At 45.7% G+C, this 22,022-nt stretch overlaps 2 protein-coding genes across 6 annotated transcripts in view; both read left to right on the top strand.

The window, feature by feature from the left end:
• LOC142244354 (cytoplasmic aconitate hydratase-like) overlaps positions 1–22,022 on the top strand; it is a 97,710-nt gene that overhangs the window by 61,036 nt on the left and 14,652 nt on the right. For 2 of the 3 annotated variants that reach the window (XM_075316553.1, XM_075316562.1), the window contains exons 3-13: positions 5,845–6,013; positions 8,229–8,366; positions 8,888–8,957; positions 9,046–9,229; positions 10,436–10,575; positions 10,691–10,862; positions 11,486–11,586; positions 11,718–11,834; positions 12,438–12,597; positions 18,871–19,006; positions 19,673–19,757. In XM_075316553.1, the coding sequence (XP_075172668.1) occupies positions 5,845–6,013; positions 8,229–8,366; positions 8,888–8,957; positions 9,046–9,229; positions 10,436–10,575; positions 10,691–10,862; positions 11,486–11,586; positions 11,718–11,834; positions 12,438–12,597; positions 18,871–19,006; positions 19,673–19,757 (1,472 nt within the window). The remainder of the gene's footprint in view (positions 1–5,844; positions 6,014–8,228; positions 8,367–8,887; positions 8,958–9,045; positions 9,230–10,435; positions 10,576–10,690; positions 10,863–11,485; positions 11,587–11,717; positions 11,835–12,437; positions 12,598–18,870; positions 19,007–19,672; positions 19,758–22,022) is intronic. The other variant, XM_075316570.1, reaches the window with a different exon arrangement.
• The window catches only part of LOC142244368 (cytoplasmic aconitate hydratase), a 188,587-nt gene that overhangs the window by 61,032 nt on the left and 105,533 nt on the right, over positions 1–22,022 (top strand). The window lies entirely within an intron of this gene.

Below are 22,022 nucleotides of genomic sequence, written 5' to 3' on the forward strand. Positions count from 1 at the left end.
GAACCCCCGGTTTGGGTAGAATCCCTCTCTCCAGGGGACAGCTGTCCCGGACACTGCTGAGCATGCATCAGCCCCCTTCTCAGGGCGCTTCTGCTGCTACGTCTCGCTCACCAAAGCTCACAGAGGATTCTTCATCTGGTCTCAGACCCCGTCCTCCTAAAATGGAGACGCAGGGTCCCCTTTCCTTCCTCGTCCCGCGGCTCTGATTCACGAGCTGACTCGCAGGACGAGGAGGATGCCTTTACTAGGGGCTCGGACGCTACTTCATGTACCCCATTGATCTGTCCGAAGGTGACGCAGATGCTAATGATTTGATTGCGTCCATTATATTTGTACTGGACCTCAATCCGCCTGTATCAGGGGAGCATCCCCCTCTGGCAGAAAGGCATCAGTATACCTTAAGAGAACAAGGAGTGTGTTCCTTAACCACTCCAGTTTTTCAGCCCACTGTGACCAAGCCAGAGCCCGTCCTGACAGGCGCTTCCCAAAGCGTGGTTCTGATGACTGTTTTCCCCTTCCACCAGAGGTGGTCAAGGAGTGGGCTCATTCACCAAGGGTGGACCCTCCGGTGTCTAGACTTTCAGCCCGGACAGTTGTATCAGTGGCTGACGGCACCTCTCTAAGGATTCCACTGTCCGCCAGGTTGACCTTCTGGCCAAATCTATATATGAGGCGGCAGGGGCCTCGTTCTCCCCATCTTTTGCAGCAGTGCGGGCTCTCAAAACCATCTCTGCTTCTCTGGAGGAGATGCATTCCCTCACCAGGGACTCTATGCCCGAAATGGTTGCCTTAACTTCCAGGCTTCAGTCTTTTCATCCTATGCCATGTCTGCCATGCTGGAGACTGTCACCGCACTGCGGTGGCCTCGGCTGCTTCCCTCGCTATCCGCAGGCTCCTGTGGCTTTGAGAGTGGAAGGCAGATGCTTCTTAAGAAGTTCCTTGCTGGGCTCCCTTTTGCTGGGACCAGTCTATTCGGTGAACAACTGGATGAAGTTATTAAGGAAGCTTTTGGCAGGAAGAGTACTTCCATGCCACAAACCCAGGAAACCTGTCCAGGGCAGGAACCAGTCGAAGTTTCGTTCCTTTCGTTCCTCTAACTGGTCGTCCTCTAAGCCCTCGGCCTCGTCCACTAACTCAGCCAAGGTCCGTAAACCAACTGGCGCATGAAGCCGCGTCCTCAGAAGTCCGCAGGAGCTGCTGCCACCAAGGCAGCCTCCCCTTGATTATCTGGCCGCGCCAGCAACGTCCTTTGGTCGGTGGCAGGCTCTCCCACTTGGGCGACGTGTGGTTTCAACACGTCTTCGATCAGTGGGTGTGGGATACCATCTCCCACGGCTACAGAATAGAATTCTATCCAGCCCGCCAAACAGATTTTTTTCTGTCAACTCCCCCCTGCTCCAAGTCCGCCGCCTTCTCACAGGCCGTGGCATTCTTGCAGGCCAATGGAGTAATTGTACCAGTTCCCGACTGGGAACGGTTCTGAGATTTCTACTCAAATCTCTTCCTAGTCCCCGAAAAGGACGGTGCCTTCCGACCTGGATCTCAAGCTTCTCAACAAGCATGTTCAGGTGCGGCATTTTTGCATGGAGTCTCTGCGATCAGTCAATGACCGAAGGAGATTTCTTAGCATCCATCGACATCAGAGATGTCTATCTGCATGTGCCAATCGCAGTTTCACACCAGCGTTGGCTACGTTTTGTAATCGGAGAGGAACATTTCCAATTCGTGGCTCTCCCCTTCGGGTTAGCCCACGGCCCCTTGTGTATTCACCAAGGTCATGGCAGCAGTGGTTGCGGTTCTGCACCTCCAGGGGTTGGCAGTGTTTCCTTACCTGGACGACCTTCTAGTCAAGGCTTCATCCAGTGCAGACTGTCAGCGGAGTGTCTCGCTCACTCTCAGCGGAGTGTCTCGCTCCGGTTCCATCTGCGTCCCCTGCAGCTGGACATTCTCCGCTGTTGGGACAAGCGGACCTCTTCCTTGCACAGGCTGGTGGCTCTGTCGCCACAGACCAGGAGCTCTCTTCAGTGGTGGCTTCGGCCCCTCTCTCTGTCCCAGGGACGCTCCTTTCTGGCCCCGTCCTGGGTGATTCTCATCACGGATGCCAGTCTATCCGGCTGGGGAGCAGTGTTTCTCCACCACCGAGCACAGGGCACTTGGACTCCGTCCGAATCAGCCCTCTCGATCAATGTGCTGGAAATCAGAGCTGTGCCCCTAGCTCTCGTAGCTTTTCACCACCTGTTGGCAGCACATTCGAGTCCAGTCAGACAACGCGACAGCAGATGCCTACATCAATCACCAGGGCGGGACTCGCAGCCGCCTAGCCCTGTTGGAAATTCAACGCATCCTTCAGTGGACGGAGGACTCCAAGTCCACCATATCCGCAGTCCACATCCCAGGCGTAGAAAACTGGGAGGCAGATTATCTCAGCCGTCAAACCGTGGACAGCAGCGAGTGGGCCCTGCATCCGGCAGTGTTCCGGTCAATCTGCCGCAAGTGGGGCACTCCGGAAGTGGATCTAATGGCATCCTGGCACAACAACAAGGTCCTGGTTTACGTGGCTCGCTCCCACGATCCTCAGGCCTTGGCGGCGGACGCGCTGGTTCAGGATTGGTCCCAGTTCTGTCTGGCCTACGTGTTTCCCCCTCTAGCTCTCTTGCCCAGAGTCCTGCGCAAGATCAGAATGGAGGGCCGTCGGGTCATACTCATCGCCCCAGACTGGCCCAGGCGAGCTTGGTTCCCAGACCTGCTCCGTCTGTCCGTAGAGGTGCCGTGGCATCTCCCGGACCGCCCAGACCTTCTCTCACAAGGTCCGTTTTTCCGCCAGAATTCTGCGGCTCTCAGATTGACGGCGTGGCTCTTGGGTCCTGGATCCTTACGGCTTCAGGCATTCCTTCCGAGGTCATCTCCACTATGACTCAGGCTCGGAAGTCTTCCCCGGCCAGGATTTACCACAGGACTTGGAGACTTTTCCTGTCCTGGTGTCGCTCTTCCGGCCATGCTCTTTGGCCGTTTTCCTTGCCGACCATCCTGTCCTTTCTACAGTCCGGTCTGCAGCTAGGACTATCTCTCAATTCCCTCAAGGGACAGGTCTCGGCTCTGTCAGTGTTGTTCCAGCGGCGTATCGCCCGACTGGTCCAGGTGCGCACCTTCATGCAGGGCGCATCTCACATCATTCCGCCTTACCGGCGGCCTCTGGATCCCTGGGACCTTAATCTGGTCCTCACGGCCTTACAGAAACCCCCCTTTGAGCCTCTTAGGGAGGTTTCGTTGTTTCGTCTTTCACAGAAAGTGGTCTTTCTGGTGGCCATAACTTCTCTCAGGAGAGTCTCTGATTTGACTGTGCTCTCTTCGGAGTCACCCTTTTTGGTTTTTTCACCAAGACAAGGTGGTTCTCCGTCGGACTCCGGGCTTTCTCCCTAAGGTGGTGTCTCCTTTCCACCTTAACCAGGACATTTCATTGTCTTCCCTTTGTTCGGCCCCTGTGCATCGCTTTGAGAAAGCGTTGCATGCTTTAGATTTGGTGCGGACGCTCCGGATCTATGTGTCACGTACCGCTGTTCTTAGGCGGTGCACCTCTCTTTTTGTGCTGACCACAGGTCAGCGCAAGGGTCTCTCTGCTTCTAAACCGACCCTAGCTCGTTGGATTAGGTCGGCCATATCCGATGCCTACCAATGTTCTCAGGTGCCTCCCCCGCCGGGGATTAAGGCGCACTCGACCAGAGCTGTCGGTGCCTCTTGGGCTTTCAGGCACCAGGCTACGGCTCAGCAGGTCTGTCAGGCTGCCACTTGGTCTAGTCTGCACACCTTTTCGAAGCACTACCAAGTGCATGCTCATGCTTCGACAGATGCGAGCTTGGGCAGACGCATCCTTCGGGCGGCTGTCGCCCATTTGTGAAGTTAGGTTTTGCCTACTTCTCAGTTTCTGTTTATTTCCCACCCATGGACTGCTTTGAGACGTCCCATGGTCTGGGTCTCCCATAAGGAACGATTAAGAAAAAGAGAATTTTGTTTACTTACCGTAAATTATTTTTCTTATAGTTCCGACATGGGAGACCCAGCACCCTCCCTGTTGCCTGTTGGCAGTTTTCTTGTTCCGTGTGTTTTTCACCGGCTGTTGTTGTAGACAGAGGTTCCGGTTATTCCGGGTTTTACTCTATCTCTACTTATGGGTGGATGTCCTCCTTCAGCTTTTGCACTAAACTGGTTGGATTTGTCATCCAGGGGGTGTATATGCTCGGAGGGAGGAGCTACACTTTTAGTGTAGTACTTTGTGTGTCCTCCGGAGGCAGAAGCTATACACCCATGGTCTGGGTCTCCCATGTCGGAACTATAAGAAAAAGAATTTACGGTAAGTAAACAAAATTCTCTTTATTTAATATAATTATAGCGGTTTTATACTATTTATCACTAAAATAACAATAAATTAATATTTTTCATTAATTTAAGTGTGTGTGTGTGTGTGTGTAAAGGGACATATCATTCCATTATTTTGATGTCATAAACGCATGTTTTCTGCACCTAAAAAGCATGTAAAACGCTGGAATTTTGATGTTTGTTGCTTTTTGCTACTTCTCATTGACTTCAATGTTAGCAAAACGCAGCCCAAATGGCAAAAACAATTGACATGCTGCTTCTTTGAACGCATGGTTTTTGCCCAAAATTATGCAAAAGCGTTTTGAACAGCAAAGCGCTGACAAGAAATCCCCATTTCCCATAGACTTTGATGGAAAATCAAAACGCATGCATTTTGGCATGAAAACGCTGCAGTTCAAAACGCTGCTGAAACGCAGGGAAAAACGCAAAGTGCGGACACAGCCTAAGGCCCCCTTCATACGTCAGTGATTCTGGTACGTATGTGCTTTTTTTTTTTTTTTTTTAATACACGTACCAGAATCACTGACATACGCAGACCTATTATAAGCAATGAGTCTGCTCACACATCAGTGATTTTTCACTGAACGTGTCTCTGTGCAGCGTGCACGCGTGGCCGTGATTCTGCACGGAGACAAGTCAGTTTTTTCTGGCATCACTGAAGACCCACGGACCACACTATGGTGTGATCCGTGTGTGATCCGTGACACACGTACCAGAAAATCACGGACATATTAAATATTTTCAACTTACCGTACCTTGCCTGCGATTCGCTCTGCAGCCTCCGCTCTCGGCAGCTCCTGCCCGGCTTATGAATATTCATGAGCAGGAACAGCCGACCAGGAAGTAGCTGCAGAGAGCGGTGGGCGGAAGCTGCAGAGCCGAGGAGTTCAGCACCATGGACAGCAGGAGTGAAGGCAGGTGAATAAGGTCCATTTGCAATCACTGATTGCACATGGACAACCCACGTGTGCCGTGAATCACGGAACATGGAGGGACATGTGCGTGTTTTACACGTCAGTGAAGAACGTCTGTGTTTTTTTTCACTGACGTTTGAAACGGGCCTTACACTTGTGGTCAGTGCACAGTATAAGGATTCACAAGCCTGCAATCATAATGACTGCAGACATGTAGCTTAAGGCCGGACAACCTTTTTAAGTGATGGCTCTAGTTCCCACCTCTTCCATAAAATGCATATAGTGGATGTGAGAGAATCTTAAGATTGTACAAGGCTTCTTAGTGTTTTGAATATGTTTTATTCTACTTGTCTAAAAAAAATTGCCTTCCTTAAACACCGAGAAGTTTCTTAGTATGAATTTTTTTTTTTCTTATATGCTATTGACTAATTTAGAATGTTTTTAGCTCTCGTAACCACACAGTGATTGTGACTGAATTGTCTCTTGCTCAGTTTCAAGTGTCTGATTCCTGCATTATCTGTTGAAGCTATAATACCCACATCCCATTTCTTTCCAGCCCGCTTACCCTTCTCCATTCGAGTCCTCCTGGAGTCGGCCATCAGGAACTGTGATGAATTTCTGGTAAAAAGCACAGACATTGATAATATCCTCAACTGGAAAGTCACTCAGTATGAGAATGTGGAAGTCCCGTTCCGTCCGGCTCGAGTTATTCTGCAGGATTTCACGTAATTATCTAGGGGTTTTCCTACTACTAGTGAACTGTCTGTCTGGTTTGTAATGCAATAAATGGGGCTCTCGTCATTCCTACAACCACACACCAGAGATCTGTACAGCAATGCCTTTTATGCAAAAGAGCTACTTGAAGTAGTGAATAATTATTTCTTTGTGCGGCACTAAACCCTAATGCAGATGATATGTAAATTCAAGCATGTTCTTTTACAATTTTGGCGACATTGGAAATTGTGGTTAAAAGAGCAAGGGCTGTGATGTCATGGGCAAAAAAATCAACAATTTTGCTCAACGAGAATCTCTCAGCAGGTTTTAGCCATTTAATTTGAGAGCACCCTATTGTGAGGACAGAGAGCCTGAATCCAGTGATGTCACTTTTTAGGCTGTGTTGTAGTTTCAATACAATCTGTGTTTTATCAGCAAGAGATTATTACTAGAGGTCTAGATCTCATGTGCATGCCAGACCGATAATCTCTGTAACCTTGCCCAAACCACTGATTGGTAGCTTCCTGTGTACACTTTATAGTGTCATCAAGCTGTCAAACAGTGCTGTAGGTGGGGTTCTACAGAGCTACAGCTGCATCAGACAAAACAGGGATTCTATCAAACCTACACCAACCAATCCAGTGAGTGATACATGCCTGAAATTAGAAACGCTGCCTCTACATCATGCTGCTATCCATTTACATAACAAAAACCTGCTGACAGATAATTCCCTTTTAAAATATGGCTTTTGCTGTCCCCAAAAACTGCTTTCCCTATTGTCAAACAGCCTGGAAGATCACAGCGCTGCCACCAATTGGTCACAGACAGCACTCCAATTGTCAGAACAATACTCGGTTGACTGAGTGAAGGATGACGCAACAGCTGCTTTCGCTACTAGGCCAATTATCAATTATTCAGTGCTTTCAAAATGAACATATAGCATATAAACACCTCTTCCAACCCATGGAATATATATATATATATATATATATATATATATATATATATATATATATATATATATATATATATATATATATATATATATATATATATATATATATATATATATATATATATATATATAATTATGAGAGATTATAAAAAAAAAATGCACTTCTGTACGATCACTGCCAAGCTCCACAATAACCCAAGAAAACCTTGCTGCCACCACCAGTTGTTTTGGACGCTCGTTATTGGTAATTCTTGGACTCTCGAGGCTTCAGCTTTGCAGTTTATAGAGCAAGAGCAATGAAGCTATTACATTTTATGTATTTAATCCAAAAAGTAGGCAGTGTTTTTATAAAAAATATCTACAAAAGATATTACAAAGGGGACAAAACAGTACAGCTACATTAAGTAAAAAGAAAAAAACTGTACTTGACCTGTGATCACAGGGGTGGCACTTTTTCTTTTTCAAGGGAAGCTCTCAAATAAGAAAATCTGGAACAATCCTACAGAAGCCTGTATCTCCAGCATTGAACAGGGGTGAAAAATCAGAATCTGAATTTCTTGGATATCCGTCACTCCCCTTGGTGACCTCAGATTAAAGCTGGTCAATGGGATGCAGTTTGCATTCTAAAAATTATGGGATCCCCGATCTTCAAAATATCTGCCCTCCTGCATGTCCCAGATGGAAGATATTAATGCCATATTTCCTATCATGATTTTGGGTTTTGTTAGATAGGAAACATGAAATATACAACTCCATGCGTCAGGCCAAACTTAATTTGGGGGCTGACGCGTAGATTGCACAGTTACGTAAGAATATGCATGCCATTCCCTTTGGTATCACATTGTCAAAAACGCGTCTCCCATAACTGTAGGACCTATGTCGCTCACAAAAACCCTAATATTCATAACTGGAAAACCGACAGTGTATGTACTGCTAGTCCTTTGAAGACAGGAAGATTTATCTATTGAGGTGACAGAAGTGTCACTTCTCCAGTTCTGGTATATACAGAGCCCAGTCTTTCTCTGCTTTACATCAGATGTACCAGTTCACACTAGGGGGTAGTAGCTGAACAGTGGTGGTCAGAGGGTAGAGTGCTAGCTCTTGTTTCTTTTCCAAATTATGATGCAGTCATGTTTGTAATAAATTGGTCTTATTTTACCGTTGCATTGCAATACTTATCAATATCCCACCACTCAATCACATTCACCATTTATCTATACATTGGAGACCAAGTTATTGTTTCTCAGTGTGTTCTATATCTGTATTTTCAGTGGTGTCCCTGCAGTGGTGGATTTTGCAGCAATGCGGGATGCGGTAAAGCGATTGGGAGGAAATCCTGAAAAAATCAACCCTGTTTGTCCAGCAGACTTGGTGATTGATCATTCCATACAAGTTGATTTCAACAGAAGGTGAGACGGTTCCTGAACAATCTATTTCCTACTTTTTATTTATTTATTTATTTTTTTGCATGGTCTAAGTGCATGGCTCATTCTATGGCTGATTTTATTTACAAACTCTGTTGCTCTTCATAGGGAAAGTGATCTTTTTCTATCTTTTTGGGAAATCCCACTGTATTGCACACAAAACATGCATGAAAATAAATGCACTAATATATCTGAGATTGATTACATGGGTTGTCTTATTTTCCAGAAACTGTAAAGCTGATTCTGATATTGCAGTTTCTGCTTCTTGGGCTGTGCCTTGTATTGCACTGATATTGCTGACGACAATACAAGTGCTGTTTTTGGTAAAATAGTCCATTGTGGACAACCTCTTTAAAAAACATAAAAAAAAATCCCTTAAATTGTGCATGGCAGTCTGCACAGCTTCAGACGTCACTTTCTGCACGCCTAGCCCAAACGATACACTTCAGAAGAATAAATGTAGCCTTTATCTGCGCATCTCCTCCTTCTTATGTCGTATGTTTTAGGGAAGATAGCTTACAAAAGAATCAGGAATTGGAGTTTGAAAGGAACAAAGAACGTTTTGAGTTTCTAAAAGTGAGTATGTAAGAAAGCATTGGAGTGGGATTTCTGCTATCGTATTTATAAGATGACATTGACCTGGTTCTGTTGGTTGTACTTCCAGTGGGGCTCTCAGGCCTTTCAGAATATGAGAATCATTCCACCAGGCTCTGGCATCATTCATCAAGTCAACCTAGAATACCTGGCTAGAGTAGTCTTTGACCAAGATGGCCTCTACTATCCTGACAGTCTTGTTGGGACAGACTCGCACACAACAATGATTGATGGTCTTGGTGTTCTAGGTTGGGGTAAGTTTAACCTTTTTTATTACAAAAGTGTTGCTTTAACACTAGAAGTCCCAGGAATTTCGAGCTCCATAGGATTTCAATGGTAGAAATGTCAAATGACCCCTCTCTGAGACTTCTAGTGTTAAGTTAACTGTGAGGGTTCATCGTGCATATTATAGGTAATAAGCGTCCAGTATTAGGGGAGTCCAACTTAAGGAATGAAAGAATCATCTAAAGAGTGTCTCCTTTTTTGATGGGATGTACAATTGGCTTCTGTCACAATGTTTATGCTGCCTTAAATGAGAGCATCATAAATTCTTAGTCATTTACTGGACTACATGTTGCAGTTTTGATAACATTTTTTCTTCTGCACCTCTGCAAGTCCTCTCAATGATGAACTTCAGCATTGTTGTCTTTGGTATCCCCAGGCTCTGGCTATCCCTTCTTCACCATTGATGTGTGCTGTGCACTCTCTAGGCAGAGAGCTGAGCTGTCAGTCATTGGCACAGGAGGGGCTCTACACCGCTCATCATTGAGAAGACTAGCAGAGCTGCAGCTCTGCTAATCAATAGTGATTTTTATCAAATCACCAGAATCTGTTTCACTCCTATTTTATGCATCCCTTAATTTGCAAAGCATAAAGCTATGTGCGCACAGTGCATTTTTTGCGGCGTTTTTGCATGTTTATCGGGTGCGTTTTTGGGCTCAAAACTGCATGAATTTGCTTCCCCAGCAAAGTCTGACTTTTTTCATTTTTACTGTCCACACACAACTTTTTTTTTTTTTTTTTTTCAGCTGCGTTTTTAAGCTTAAAAAAAAAATGGTCATGTTAATTCTTTCCTGCTGCGTTTTCCGCCCATGCAATGCATTGGAAAAACGCAGTGATCAAAATCGCCGCAAAATGCAGCCACAAACGCACCAAAACGCGATAAAAATGAATGCGTTTTTTGCACGTTTTTGCCGCTGGTGCGTTTTTGTGTGGTTTTAGCAGCTAAAAACGCACAAAAACGCAGTGTCAAAAAACTCCCAGTGCACACCTAGCCTTACCCTTATGATTAGCTTTTTTTTTTTTTTTTTTTTTTACCTCTTATTTCCAATTTTACAATATCAGTGGTGGTGGTAACAATGCTTAAGAATCCATCCATGTTATTCTGTGCGTGCATGCGTGCGTGACATTTCAGGTTGCCGGTTCTTGCCAATTTTTAACCATTATGTTTGCTTGATTAGGTGTTGGAGGAATTGAAGCTGAGGCTGTCATGCTTGGCCAACCAATCAGTATGGTGCTACCGGAAGTCATTGGGTATAAATTGATTGGGACCCCTCACCATTTAGTGAACTCTACAGATATTGTGCTCACAGTGACTAAGGTATCACATTTTTTGTTCTTGGCTTATTTAAAAACAAAAAAAAGTACTGGTGACTTCTCCATTACCGAGATGATAGACAAGCCTGTGGCTATAATGTTGTGTGCCTTTGTTGCAGCATCTCCGTCAAGTTGGAGTTGTGGGGAAATTTGTAGAGTTTTTCGGCCCTGGTGTGGCACAACTGTCCATTGCTGACCGTGCCACTATTGCCAACATGTGTCCGGAGTATGGGGCCACTGCAGCGTTTTTCCCTGTCGATTTGGTCAGTGTTCAGTATTTACAGCAAACCGGTAAGAACAACCCTGTATTATATATGTGTGTGATACTTATGTAGTTTAGCAACAGAGAAGCCATATAGTTTTTAATCCTGTCTGTTGGCAATGTGCCACGGTCTAATGAATGCCACCCTTGATTTTCACTGTGTGAAAAAGCCGTGCATGCACTAAGCCTACGAATTACATTTTTAACATCATTTACATTCTTCTAATCACACTTGGGTTATTTGTCCCTACTTACCGTGTCTGGTATGCTGTGAGATGAAGAAATGGCATTCTTTGTAGTATTTTTTAGCAGTGTAGGGTTTTTTTCAGTTTATTAATTAGGGATTAAATTTAAGAAACTTAAAAGAAGTTGATAATACGATGCAAGCCTTAAATGTAAAATGGAAAGGCAAACCTATTAATGGCTTCAAGCAGGCCAGGACATGTGTTAGTGAGGTTTAGGAGCCAGCACTTTAGGCCAGACACCTTGGATACAAAGCAACTGCTCAAAAATTAAAAATCAGTCACTCTGTTCCCCAGTGATAGTTGGAGAACACCATGATAACCCACATTGGTGCTTTGTAGCTAAAGTCTTTAAGGTGGCCTGTTAAACCAAAGGCTAAAAACAATCCTATTATATATCCATGTCTCAGGTCGTGAAGAAGACAAAGTGAAGTACATCCAGAGATATTTGGAAGCTGTTGGCCTGTTCAGGGACTTCAGTAATACAGACCAGGACCCTGATTTCACCCAGGTAATAATCAAACGGTTTACCCAAGGACTTGTTACATATAATATTGTTAGGCTTCGTATTGTCAACGCCTAGTATGGATGTCTTAAAGTCTGCAGCTTATGGTAGGTTACTGGGCATTATTCTCTCTACAGGTGGTAGAGATGGATCTAAGCACTGTGGTGCCCTGTTGTAGTGGACCCAAGAGGCCTCAGGATAAAGTGGCTGTGTCTGACATGAAAACTGACTTTGAGAGTTGCCTCGGAGCCAAGGTAAGAAAAGCCACTTCTTTGCGGTTCGTACAGCAGATTTCTATTTTTGTATTAAATGTTGCCTTCAATTATCTGATTGCTTGAGGTTACAGACTGAAAGCCTGAGGCTGCACTATTGGAAGAGTCAGACTTGTCCTTCTAAATTTCCATCTTATACAGAAACGGTAACTTTGTGGAACAATATTACCAAATCCCGCCAGTTAGGATGCAGATAAGGGTGTTCTCACATCAGCAGTATTCTGCCGCAATGCCGAATCCGTCAAAAATACGGTACAGTTCAATACAGTTCAATGGAATCGTGGCAAGATAAGCTCACGTGTGGTCACTTGCGGCAGCATGTGACCTTGTCTTGCCGCGGTTCCATTGAACTGTACCGCATTTGTGCCGGATCCGGCATTGCGGCAGAATACCGATAATGGGAAGGGAACCTAATGGATTTGGTGATTTTTAGTCACAAAAGTTGTGTAGTAAAATGCAGCCTGGGACTTTGGATGTAAAAAGTAAAGTGGGTGCCACAGATTTACTGCACTGTGAGATGCCTTTTCATTTATTTTAGATTGCCTGATAACTTTTTTTTTTTTTTTTTTTTGCCCCCTCTAACAGCAAGGGTTTAAAGGTTTCCATATTCCTCAAGGACACCATAGTGACACAGTGAAATTTACCCATAATGATGCAGACTACGAGCTGACCCATGGCTCTGTGGTCATAGCTGCTATCACCAGCTGTACCAACACTAGTAACCCTTCTGTCATGCTGGGCGCAGGTAAGCACCACTTATTTTGCTGTTTTTATTGTTTTTATTTCTTAAGTTATCAAACTGGTTACATGAGTGTGGATTATTTATATATAGTAAAAGAAAAAAAAAAAAAAGAAAGTATAACCATATTTAAAGGGGTGGTTCACCCATTTTTTTTATTTTGTCTATAGATGTAACTTACCATTTTGGGAGTTTTCTTAATTGGTCTCTATTTCCAGTTCTGGCACTGTGCGGCGCTATCCTGCACGCTCAGTACCAGTTACATGACCCCCTGGAGCTGTGGCCGCCAGCATCCTCTGATGCCCCGTCAAGTTCCGGGCTCTCAAACTTGACGCTTACGTCAGAGGATGCCGGCGCCACTCAGATTGATTGACTTGGCTGTGGGCCGGTGACCACCGCACATCACAGCCCAGCATCGAGGGGAGGATCCGGAGGATGGCACAGAGTGGAGCAGTGAAGATGGCGGAGCGTCTGGCAGATTGGTGAGGCACGGGGCGCCAGTGTGCAGTACAGGGGGGGGGTCTTCAGCTAAATTCCCCCCTGTCACGCAAGTATGTGATCACACTATTCGCCCGCTGTGCTCAGCTGTCAGGAGAGCGGGCGGTGTCGGCAGTGTGATCATATACTCCCACCAGCAGCACAGGTGACCAGACGCTGCATGGGACCAATTTGCTCCACTCTGTCACCTGCACAACAAGTCCCAGAGTGGAGACAGTAAGTGACATGCTCTGCTCTGAGACATAGTGTGCTATATGTCACTATCTTGCTCCACTCTGGGACTTGTGCAGGTGAGAGTGGCGAAAGTCGGTCCTATGCAGCAGAAGTCACAGAGTGGAGCAAGTTAGTGACATATAGCACACTATGTGTCAGAGCAGAGCATGTCACTTACTGTCTCCACTCAGGGACTTGTTGTGCCAGAGTCACCGCTCTGCTCTGTCACTTGTCCTGCTGCATGGGACCAACTGTCTGCACTCTGTCACCTGCACAACAAGTCAGAGTGGAGCAAGTTGGTGACAGAGCACCCCCCCTCTTCTCCCCCCCCCCCTCTTCTCCCGTCCCCTCTTCTCTCCCCCCCTCTTCTCCCCCCCCCTCTTCTTCCCCCCCCTCTTCTTCCCCCCCCTCTTCTTCCCCCCTCTTCTTCTTCCCCCCTCTTCTTCTTCCCCCCTCTTCTTCTTCCCCCCCTCTTCTTCTTCCCCCCTCTTCTTCTTCCCCCCTCTTCTTCTTCCCCCCCTTCTTCTTCCCCCCCCTTCTTCCCCCCCCTTCTTCTTTCCCCCCCCTCTTCTTCCCCCCCCCTCTTCTTCTTCCCCCCCCCCCTCTTCTTCTTCCCCCCCCCCCCTCTTCTTCTTCCCCCCCCCCTCTTCTTCTTCTTCTCCCCCCCCCTCTTCTTCTTCTTCCCCCCCCTCTTCTTCTTCTTTCCCCCCCCCTCTTCTTCCCCCCCCCCCTTCTTCTTCCCCCCCCCCTCTTCTTCTTCCCCCCCCCCCTCTTCTTCTTCCCCCCCCCCTCTTCTTCTCCCCCCCCTCTTCTTCTTCTTCCCCCCCCCCTCTTCTTCTTCTTCCCCCCCCTCTTCTTCTTCTTCCCCCCACCTCTTCTTCTTTCCCCCCCTCTTCTTCTCCCCCCCCCCTCTTCTTCTCCCCCCCCCCTCTTCTTCTCCCACCCCCCCTCTTCTTCTTCCCCCCCCTCTTCTTCTTCCCCCCCTCTTCTTCTTCCCCCCCTCTTCTTCTTCCCCCCCCTCTTCTTCTCCCCCCCCCCCTCTTCTTCTTCCCCCCCCTCTTCTTCTCCCCCCCCCCTCTTCTTCTCCCCCCCCCCTCTTCTTCTTCCCCCCCCTCTTCTTCTTCCCCCCCCCTCTTCTTCTTCCCCCCCCTCTTCTTCTTCCCCCCCCCCTCTTCTTCTCCCCCCCCCCTCTTCTTCTCCCCCCCCCCTCTTCTTCTCCCCCCCCCCCTCTTCTTCTCCCCCCCCCCTCTTCTTCTCCCCCCCCTCTTCTTCTCCCCCCCCCCTCTTCTTCTCCCCCCCCCTCTTCTTCTTCCCCCCCCCTCTTCTTCTTCCCCCCCCTCTTCTTCTTCTTCCCCCCCCTCTTCTTCTTCTTCCCCCCCCTCTTCTTCTTCTTCCCCCACCTCTTCTTCTTACCCCCCCCTCTTCTTCTTACCCCCCCCGTCTTCTTCTTTCCCCCCTCTTCTCCCCCCTCTTCCTCTCCCCACCCCCTCTTCCTCCCCACCCCCTCTTCCTCTTCCCCTCCCACTCCCCCTCCCTCTCTTTTCCCCCTCCCTCTCTTTTCCCCCTCCCTCTCTTTTCCCCCTCCCTCTCTTTTCCCCCTCCCTCTCTTTTTCCCCCTCCCTCTCTTTTCCCCCTCCCTCTCTTTTCCCCCCTCCCTCTCTTTTCCCCCCTCCCTCTCTTTTCCCCCTCGCTCTCTTTTCCCCCTCGCTCTCTTTTCCCCCTCGCTCTCTCTTTTTCCCTCGCTCTCTCTTTTTCCCTCGCATGGTCAGTACAGAAATCTCTCGATCGTGGAGGGGTGAGAGGGAGTAATAAACATGGAGTCCCTTATGTGTCTCTGTATTTATTTCTAATAAAGTATTTTTCTGTGTGCTGTTGTGTGGGGGTTTTTTTTGTTTTTTTTTATATACCCCTAACCCTAGGGTTAGAGTTGTATTGGGGTTTCTTTTTGTTTTGTTTTTTTTATTTTTTTAATGAATTTTTTTTAAAACAAAGAAATCAACATGGGCTTTGCCTATTAAGCACCAGAGCATTTTACTGCTCACTCATGCCTATTCCTGACAACAGCGCCAGCAGAACAAGTAATCAGATGACTCCAGTGTCGGCCGATTTACTTTTTCTGTGTCCCCCTGCATCCATCGCAGCTTGTGTGGGCTGTGAGGTCACCTGAGTTCAGTCCAGCACTGGAGTCAGCTGATCTGAACTCAGCTGAACACCAGCCCGCACACGCTGCGATGGATGCAGGGGAATCACAGAACAAGTAATGCCTAAGCCACACGGCGAGAAAAACTGTGCAAGTGGAGTGCGATAAAACATCGCATTCCACTCGGACCAACATTAGCCTGTGTGTCAGCGCACGTGAGCAATTATTTTCTCCGCCCTAATCAGACTGAGAAAACAATCGCAGCATGCTGCAATTGTAATGCAAGACTCTCTCTTTTACCCTTTCAAGTGTATGGGGTGAGAGAAAAAAATCACACTGCACTACCGCGAGTGCAGAACGAGAATTCGCGAGAGCCGGCAACGGAGGAGAGGGAGAGAAATCCCTCCCACCCCTCCTCAGAGCCGGCCTGCCCCCCGCAGCTGAGGTCTGCTCGCACAGTCGGACCTCAGTCGTAGGGACACACGCATGACACTCGGCTCTGCTGTACTGAGCATGAGCCGAGTGTCATGCGAGGGGATCGCAGTAATCCATGTGTGGCCTCAGCCTGATCGGCCAACACTGGAGTCTGCTGATCTGAACTCATCTGAACTCCTGTACACACAGCCCGCACACGGTCACATCTGATCGGCAGCAGGCAGTGACTGCTGTTAACCTGCAGCTATTGCAGCGTGTGCGTGTCAGATCAGGAGTCAGCTGACTCCAGTGCCGGCTGATAAATTCTGTGTCCCGATGTAGAAGGATCCGGTAAAATAACGGTTGCATGCGTTGCACATTTAATCCACAGGATCCTGTCGTATGCGGTTTGCGTTTTTTGCCTACAGGCAAAAAAACGCTGATGTGAAAGTAGCCTGCAAAATGCATGTCACACGGATGATACGGACGACACAGACTAGGCAAGAGGGGAAAAAAAGCAATCTCCTCACCCCTTCATTTTATTTTCCTCAATTATTTTTTTCACATGTTGCGCCGGCTAATAATCATAATTTCTGTAAACACACACACAATATACACACACACACATAGATAGATAGATAGATATCCATCTATCTATCTATCAGTGCCTACAAGTAGTATTCAAGCCCCTGCAGATTTAGCAGGTTTGATAAGATGGAAATAAGTTAGAGCCTGCAAACTTCAAACAAGAGCAGGATTTATTAACAGATGCATAAATCTAACAAACCAACAAGTTATGTTGCTCAGTTAAATTTTAATACATTTTCAACATAAAAGTGTGGGTCAATTATTATTCAACCCCTAGATTTAATATTTTGTGGAATAACCCTTGTTTGCAATTACAGCTAATAATCGTCTTTTATAAGACCTGATCAGGCCGGCACAGGTCTCTGGAGTTATCTTTGCCCATTCCTGCATGCAGATCTTCTCCAAGTTATCTAGGTTCTTTGGGTGTCTCATATGGACTTTAATCTTGAGCTCCTTCCACAAGTTTTCAATTGGGTTGTCAGGAGACTGACTAGGCCACTGCAACACCTTGATTTTTTCCCTCTTAAACCAGGCCTTGGTTTTCTTGGCTGTGTGCTTTGGGTCGTTGTCTTGTTGGAAGATGAAATGATGACCCATCTTAAGATCCTTGATGGAGGAGCGGAGGTTCTTGGCCAAAATCTCCAGGTAGGCCATGCGATCCATCTTCCCATAGATGCGGACCAGATGGCCAGGCCCCTTTGCTGAGAAACAGCCCCACAGCATTATGCTGCCACCACCATGCTTGACTGTAGGGATGGTATTCTTGGGGTCGTATGCAGTGCCATCCAGTCTCCAAACGTCACGTGTGTGGTTGGCACCAAAGATCTCGATCTTGGTCTCATCAGACCAGAGAACCTTGAACCAGTCTGTCTCAGAGTCCTCCAAGTGATCATGAGCAAACTGTAGACGAGCCTTGACATGACGCTTTGAAAGTAAAGGTACCTTACGGGCTCGTCTGGAACGGAGACCATTGCGGTGGAGTACGTTACTTATGGTATTGACTGAAACCAATGTCCCCACTGCCATGAGATCTTCCCGGAGCTCCTTCCTTGTTGTCCTTGGGTTAGCCTTGACTCTTCGGACAAGCCTGGCCTCGGCACGGGAGGAAACTTTCAAAGGCTGTCCAGGCCGTGGAAGGCTAACAGTAGTTCCATAAGCCTTCCACTTCCGGATGATGCTCCCAACAGTGGAGACAGGTAGGCCCAACTCCTTGGAAAGGGTTTTGTACCCCTTGCCAGCCTTGTGACCCTCCACGATCTTGTCTCTGATGGCCTTGGAATGCTCCTTTTGTCTTTCCCATGTTGACCAAGTATGAGTGCTGTTCACAAGTTTGGGGAGGGTCTTAATTAGTCAGAAAAGGCTGGAAAAAGAGATAATTAATCCAAACCTGTGAAGCTCATTGTTCTTTGTGCCTGAAATACTTCTTAATACTTTAGGGGAACCAAACAGAATTCTGGTGGTTTGATGGGTTGAATAATAAATGACCCTCTGAATAAACTTTTCTCAATTTAAAAAAAAAAAAAAAAAAAAAAAAGAAATAACATTCTTTTTTGCTGCAGTGCATTTCACACTTCCAGGCTGATCTACTGTCCAAATGTCACAATGCCAAGTTAATTCCGAATGTGTAAACCTGCTAAATCTGCAGGGGGTTGAATACTACTTATAGGCACTGTATGTATATACATACATACATACATACATACATACACACACGCGCTATACACACATACACACACACACACACGCTATACACACACACACGCTATACACACACACACGCTATACACACACACACGCTATACACACACGCTATACACACACATACTATATACACACACACACACGCGCTATATATACACACACACACACACGCACACACACACGCGCTATACACACACACACACACACACCATGGACCATATGAGAACAAGCAGAAGATAGCCGCATTCTTCCCCTGGCTGTGCAGAGCTGGCAGCTGCTGCTGTCTGTGTGATTGCTCTCCGTGCATCCACACTGGGAAGAGGCAGGGAGGAGTCTTAGGTCTTTGGGTGGAAAGGAGAGCAGAGTGGGTGTGTTGGATACAGTGGGTGTGTAAGACAGCCCTAGAGCCAGAAAGAATTATGGGAGTTGTAGGAACTGAACCCAGGAAGTCAGAAGAGAGATTAACCCCATCAGAGCTGGAGCCAGCAATTAGGATGTGCTGCTAGAGCACGATAAAAGGCAATATTGCTGAAAAAAACATAATAGATGTGTGGAGAGGCACATAATAGCAAGATTTATCAGAAAAAAAAAATCAGTTTTGGTAACTGGACAACTTCTTTAAGTAGGGGTACTTTACTTTAGGGTAGATTTTCGCCATATTGTAGTTGTGGATGGGTATTACAGTATCTCTGACTTTTGTGACCAATTTTTATTCCTTGTCTTAGGATTATTGGCCAAAAATGCAGTTGAAGCTGGACTCACTGTGAAGCCTTACATCAAGACTAGTCTGTCACCTGGCAGTGGGGTAGTGACTTACTATCTCCGAGACAGTGGCGTCATGCCTTATCTTTCCAAGCTTGGGTAGGTTTCCCTAAAAAAGGACAGCCTCTATACTAGATACACAAAATCCTATTTCTCCTTGCATCTAAACATTGTCACAGTGTAGCTCCTTTATCCTGATTGAGGCCATTCTTTTATTGATTTTGGTTTAAAGGGTGAGCACAATTAACAGATTGCTAAATGGCACTTTCATTCTCATGGTCACTGGGGTCCCTCAAATTGGAACACCCACCTTTCAGCATATTTAAATATTATGTCAAATTCTCAGATGGTATCTGGCACCCATGTGAATTTCAGTTGGAATTTCGAAACTTTACCTTTTATCGCTAAGGTGATACTAATATTGATTTAGCATACTAGTGAGATGAGTTTTTGTTATCCTGAAGCTTACTTGGAGAATAGAAGCTGATCTGCAGTATCTCCTGCAACAGCCGGATGGAAGCATTGAACTGCACTTTACAGCAGAGCTCCATTGAGTGTTCACATCCAGCCACCACCTGAACTCCAGCGGCTCATCACCGGGGGTGCTGGGAGTGGAGACCCACACACTTCTCGTATTAATTACCTTTTCTGTGGATATTTCCTCAATATTAGATGCCTTAAAAACTCCTTTTAATTTGCCCGCTGTATCAGTGCCATGTTGCAACACTGGGTTCTTGTGTTAATTTCATATATTACTTTTCTCAGCTTCGATGTTGTAGGATATGGTTGCATGACTTGCATTGGAAACAGCGGACCTCTGCCTGATTCTGTTGTGGAAGCCATTACTCAGGTAAAATGTTGCGTTTATTGGAACATTAAGTGGCTGAAGCTTAATTGTAGGGTCAGATGGTGAACACATCAATGATTTGACTCTTTAGACAATTTACTCATATTAAGAGTTCAGCTTATGAGAACTGTTAATGTTCAGTAGCTTCTTTCCCTTTTTTTTTTTTTTTTTTTTTTTATATACAGAGTTCAGTACTTCTGTCTTTGTGGGGTGCACTTAAAAAGTGCTGGACAGCTCACCTAATCTAATAGTGTTTCCCTGAAAATAAGACCTACCCTGAAAATAAGTCCTAGCATGATCTTACAGGATTTTTGGAGTATGCTTGACATAGAAGTCCTAGTTAGTCAGGCCTGGTGTTCGGGGGAATCAAACTGCACAATTTCTCTGGGTCCCACTCTTAGTGACCCGAGCAGTTGTATACCAAGGTTAACATTGTTTAAGGACCTTTTTTATGACTTCACAGTCATATGACCAAAGGTCTCTTAATTACTGAACTGAACAGGAATCTGGCTACTATGCTTGACTTTTATTAGGGGTAAGGGAGTACAAACTAGGCTATTTCACAGGGCTCCCACCCTCCCATGCGCCCCAGTGTTTAAATCCTGATAACACTGCTTCAGGACCTTTGTGACATCACGTCATGCGACTTGGCTGTCAACAAAAGGTCCCTCAATTACAGGACTCTAAAGCTGAAGAGGAGACAGCTGTGTGTGTATATTAGATATATACTGTAGATAAAAATACAGTTAGGTCCAGAAATATTTGGACAGTGACACAATTTTCGCGAGTTGGGCTCTGCATGCCACCACATTGGATTTGAAATGAAACCTCTACAACAGAATTCAAGTGCAGATTGTAACGTTTAATTTGAAGGTTTGAACAAAAATATCTGATAGAAATTGTAGGAATTGTACACATTTCTTTAAAAACACTCCACATTTTAGGAGGTCAAAAGTAATTGGACAAATAAACCAAACCCAAACAAAATATTTTTATTTTCAATATTTTGTTGCGAATCCTCTGGAGGCAATCACTGCCTTAAGTCTGGAACCCATGGACATCACCAAACGCTGGGTTTCCTCCTTCTTAATGCTTTGCCAGGCCTTTACAGCCGCAGCCTTCAGGTCTTGCTTGTTTGTGGGTCTTCCCGTCTTAAGTCTGGATTTGAGCAAGTGAAATGCATGCTCAATTGGGTTAAGATCTGGTGATTGACTTGGCCATTGCAGAATGTTCCACTTTTTTGCACTCATGAACTCCTGGGTAGCTTTGGCTGTATGCTTGGGGTCATTGTCCATCTGTACTATGAAGCGCCGTCCGATCAACTTTGCGGCATTTGGCTGAATCTGGGCTGAAAATATATCCCGGTACACTTCAGAATTCATCTGGCTACTCTTGTCTGCCTACCCGACTGTTGATTTTGCTACTCCAAGCATGTCTGCTATCTCTCTGATGGATTTTTTCTTTTTTTTCAGCCTCCGGATGTTCTGCTTCACCTCAATTGAGAGTTCCTTAGACCGCATGTTGTCTGGTCACAGCAACAGCTTCCAAATGCAAAACCACACACCTGTAATCAACCCCAGACCTTTTAATTACTTCATTGATTACAGGTTAACGAGGGAGACGCCTTCAGAGTTAATTGCAGCCCTTAGAGTCCCTTGTCCAATTACTTTTGGTCCCTTGAAAAAGAGGAGGCTATGCATTACAGAGCTATGATTCCTAAACCCTTTCTCCGATTTGTATGTGAAAACTCTCATATTGCAGCTGGGAGTGTGCACTTTCAGCCCATAAGATATGTATATGTATATATATATATATATATATATATATATATATATATATATATATATATATATATATATATATATATATATATATATATATATATATATATATATATATATATATATATATATATATATATATATATATATATATATATATTTATTATTATATATTATATCTCTCTATCTCTACACACGCATACGTATATATGTGTGTGTATATATGTGTACACATACACACGCTCTGTTTGGACAGTTAGTCATAATGCATTATGGAACATCAACCTATTGATTTTATTTTTATTTTTTTCACTATTGATCAAGAATACATGTGGATTGTTCATGGGTGGGGGGGAGGAATTAAGACATCCTCTGAAAATAAGCCCTAGCCCATCTTTTGGAGCAAAAAATAATCTAAGACCCGGTCATATTTTGGGGGAAACATTGTAGTATGGGCGGCCTCAATAGGCTATAAGCCAGACACTGC

Source organism: Anomaloglossus baeobatrachus, chromosome 1 (assembly GCF_048569485.1).
Source record: "Anomaloglossus baeobatrachus isolate aAnoBae1 chromosome 1, aAnoBae1.hap1, whole genome shotgun sequence".
Lineage (NCBI taxonomy): Eukaryota > Metazoa > Chordata > Amphibia > Anura > Aromobatidae > Anomaloglossus > Anomaloglossus baeobatrachus.